The sequence below is a fragment of the Cornus florida genome, unplaced genomic scaffold, assembly GCF_030987335.1.
Source record: "Cornus florida cultivar Cherokee Brave unplaced genomic scaffold, ASM3098733v1 CherokeeBrave_3.0.0_Hap2_Chr11, whole genome shotgun sequence".
Classification (NCBI taxonomy): domain Eukaryota; kingdom Viridiplantae; phylum Streptophyta; class Magnoliopsida; order Cornales; family Cornaceae; genus Cornus; species Cornus florida.
Window position 1 is genome coordinate 105,838,362 of NW_026775581.1, and position 4,416 is coordinate 105,842,777.

At 39.3% G+C, this 4,416-nt stretch overlaps 1 protein-coding gene across 1 annotated transcript; it reads left to right on the forward strand.

The window, feature by feature from the left end:
- The first annotated feature begins 404 nt into the window (after positions 1-404).
- Positions 405-3,522, forward strand: LOC132286287 (pollen receptor-like kinase 3). Its single transcript, XM_059788595.1, is given in 3 exon segments — positions 405-2,162; positions 2,486-3,102; positions 3,104-3,522. Coding segments are annotated over 3 exon segments (2,022 nt in total). The 5' UTR covers positions 405-856; the 3' UTR covers positions 3,203-3,522.
- Positions 3,523-4,416: the final 894 nt, after the last annotated feature.

Here is a 4,416-nt window from a genome sequence, read left to right on the forward strand (position 1 = left end):
GGACTAATCCGACTTCTTTAGCGTTCAACAATCTTCAAGAATTTGAGACACAAACTCAATAATCTTAAAAAATTTGAGACACAAACTCAATAATTTTTAAGAACGAGTCATAAATTTGAACATCTTGAGTTTGGGTAAAAAAAAAATCGGATTTAAATGATATGTGTGGTTTGTGAGTGATTGCATATATCTAAAATTTACCTTACAATTATAAAGTCAAAGAACATGTTATTGGAATGATTTATCGTTTCCAAAAATAAAAATATAAAATCAAGAATTTAGGGTATAGCTTGGGGATGAACATTAGGATCAACCACCAACAATAAACCAGGCAGAAAGGAGTTGGCCATAACCAATTAATTAACATAAGTTGGAATTAAGCTGTCCTAACACACCCGCCTAAAAACACCCTAATACCTCTGCGGGTAGGTCTTCGAGCCAAACAAATAACAGTAATAATAAAAACGAATAACTATATATATTACCTTTGTTACCACCCATCATTTGGTGAATCGACGTTTGCATACCCTATAAAATGTTCAGATGGTTTTTACTGTTACAATTAATTGTATGGACTCCACTAATTAATACCATGCATTTTCGGAATTTCCCAACGACAATAACGGTTTTTCACTGAACTGGTCAAACACAAAGAGCTTATTCTCTCCCTTTTCTCTCTCTCTTCACTTCCCCCCTCATTCTGAGGCTCTTTTCCACTTTCCACTTCCATCACCAAATTCTCAAAAACAACACCACCATGAAACTAGAACAACCCATCAAGAGAAAACGGAAAATTAGCCAGGAAAAAACCCCAAAAAGTACTGCACCAGCCAAACGCACATGACCTGTTTGATTAATGGCCACTGTGGGTGTTCTTGGACCTGCTGCCCTTCTGATCTGCTGCGTTCTCTTCATCATCTCTCCCATGTCATCTTCTGTTTCTGATTCCGAGGCTTTGCTTAAACTCAAGGAATCGTTTACAAACGCTGAGGCTCTCGATTCGTGGAAGCCGGGCTCCGAGCCTTGTGATAAAGATAAGGAGTTGTGGGAAGGTCTTGTTTGTACCAATGGCATTGTCACTGGTCTTCGTCTTCAAAAAATGGGTTTGTCCGGGATTATTGATATAGACGCGCTGGTTCAAATGCCTGGCCTTCGGACTCTTAGTATTGTGAACAATTCTTTCTCGGGTGCAATTCCACAATTCAATCGCCTTGGCGCTTTGAAGGCCATTTACCTGTCGGGGAATCAGTTTTCGGGTGACATTCCATCGGACTACTTTGCAAAAATGGAGTCTTTGAAGAAAGTGTGGCTTCCGAGGAACAACTTCACGGGTGGAGTTCCATCTTCATTGGCTAACGTGGATAACCTAATTGAATTACATCTTGAAAACAATCAATTTTCAGGTGCAATTCCCGCATTTGGACAAACCACATTGGCATCACTTGATCTATCAAATAATAATTTGGAAGGGGAAATTCCAGCTAGTTTGTCAAAATTTAATTCGAGCTCATTTGAAGGAAACCCCAGGCTCTGCGGGGCAAAATTAGGTAAAAGGTGTGCTCGGGCAGAAAGTCCAAAAGCGCCTGAGCCAAGTAGCGACAGTTCTTCCTCTAATACACTTGCTGCTATAGTGCTCATGTCTGTGGCTGTGTTGTTTTTATTGCTCATGGTTGTGGCAATTATGGTGATGAGGAAAAGGCAAGAGAGGTTCACTGTGCTTGAAAAAGAAAATCTTGATGACTCAGTCGAGGTGCACGTATCAACTTCAACTAAAAAGGATATGGATACAAGCCGGAAAGGAATGGGGTCAAGCCGTAAGGGAACGAACTATGGCAAGGGTGCTCCGGATCTAGTGCTGGTAAATGATGAGAAGGGTGTATTTGGGTTGCCAGATTTGATGAAGGCAGCTGCAGAGGTGCTTGGAAACGGGACATTGGGATCGTCATACAAGGCCATGATGTCTAATGGGATGACTGTGGTAGTGAAGAGGGTAAAAGATATGAATAAGTTGGGAAAAGACGGATTTGATGCAGAGATCAGGCGGCTTGGACAACTACGACACCAGAATGTCTCGCCACCATTAGCTTACCATTATCGCAAAGATGAGAAGCTAATAGTCTATGAGCACGTTCAGAAAGGCAGTTTGCTTTATCTATTGCATGGTAAGAATCAAGTTCCTCTAAAATCTGCACTCTTGACCTTATGTTTGTCTCAAATTGTTATTATATCCTTATAGATTGTAACGTAAACATAAGTGCTTAATTCAGGCTAATTGTAGTTCTCTTCCTTCCTAATATTTGACATGAAAACTTTCTCAAGGCTGTGAATGCAGTCAACCAATGCCAACAATCCAATGCAGAACATAAATTCATGTATTATATGTGAATGTTTCTCCTCTAACTAGTTTTAATGGAGCTATTGATCTCAACATCATGTTTCCTCAAAACATCTTTCATTTCTGATAAATATTTGTATACTTCTTTAGGTGATCGTGGACCTAGTCATGATGAGCTCAACTGGCCTACCCGTCTAAAGATTGTTCAAGGAATTGCCCGAGGGTTGGGTTATCTTCACACTGAACTTGCTTGCTTTGACTTGCCCCATGGCAATCTCAAATCAAGCAATGTTCTTATTGGCTCTAACTATGAGCCATTCCTTGCAGATTATGGATTTTGTGCGTTAGTTAACACCAACCAAGCTGCGCAGTCACTGTTTGCCTACAAATCTCCAGAGGCTGCAAAAAGCCGCCAGGTTTCTCCCAAGTGTGACGTGTATTGTCTAGGAATTGTCATTTTTGAAATCCTTACAGGAAAATTTCCTTCCCAATATCTCAACAACGGCAAGGGTGGGATTGATGTAGTCCAATGGGTAAAAACAGCGACTTCAGAAGGGAGAGAAGCAGAATTATTTGATCCAGAAATTGCACACTCTACAAGTTCTCGAGGTGATATGGAGCGGCTCCTCCACATTGGTGCAGCTTGCACTGAAATTAACCCCGAGCAGCGGCTAGATGTTAGAGAGGCCATTAGAAGGATAGAAGAGATAGGAATAGAGGGAGCCAAAGACGGGAAAACATTCCAAGTGCAGCCATCATTGCGAGATGGGATATACTGAATCACCGGCATCTCCGTTTTATGTATCAATTGTGAGAGAAAGTAATAATGAGCTCTCTGGGAGGAGATATGATAGGTTTGGAGATTAGTCAGGACAATGTCATAGTGATAAATTTGCCTCGACATACCAATGATTGATGTACGGCACTGTATAGAGAATTGTTCTCTTGGAACTGAAAAAGGCAGGACATGAGTATATGGAACTTCTAGGGAGAAATGAGAATGACTAACCTCTGGAATGATTTCTAGGTCCCTATCACAGAAATTTTCGTGTAAAAGGTGAGGATGTATATACAATGTGTATGCTGTACTCATGTAGATTTGATCAGTATTTAATCTTTCTGAAGAATCCAGGTTGAAAAAGTACTTGAGCAAATGAGATATTATTGCTTGGAGTGGTGTTAGCAGAATGGACATAATATTGAAATTTGTTAAAATTTTATTTTAGTATAGTATCCAATTATAGAAGTCATTCTTCACTAGAAACTGCTTAAAAGCTCCCATTTTGATAAAAATACTTTGAAAAAAAAAAAACTTAATTGCATACGGGCGTGCCACACAGTTGGCGAGTCAGTGATGGGTCCTATTAAATTTATTTATTTTTAATTACAACCATATATGAAAAAATTAATAATAAAAGAGAGGCTAGTTTGGCCGCCAGCCGCCAAAAGTGACCATCCGGATGGATAGCCTCACACTGGATGTAGAGGCTAACACTCCAAACTCTCATGCTTATCACCGCACTAAGCAATTATTGCTGACAAGTCTACACCAACTAAAACAATATATATATACACATATACACACACACATATATAAAAGAAGAATTACTATAGCTACTCATTGTCAAGTAAGTCTGTGTTTGAGCTTCTAATGAAACCAAAATTTGGAGATTCAAAAGCAAAAGATAAAAGGCAGACTATAACCAGAAGGGTACATTATTATTAGTGATGATTCCAAAAAAGCCCACTCAGGCTTCCAACTCGGTGTAAACATATATATATATATATATATATATAATAGTCAACCCTTTCATAGGTCATCACAGCTGGAAACGATAAGAAATTATTAAAACACGCACAAATGTATGCTCCTAACCTGGCAACAACAATATCCCCCCGCCCCCCCCCCCCTCTTTTTTTTCTGAAGTCATTGAAGTTTGGAAACTTCATAAAATTAAATTTGAGGTTCATGTAGTGCTTGCTTGTTTCTATCAGTACTAACATTTACCTGTACTTGCACATTGAACCAAAAATGACAGTAGGAAGGGATTGTGGGGCTCCATGATTATTATAAATATATA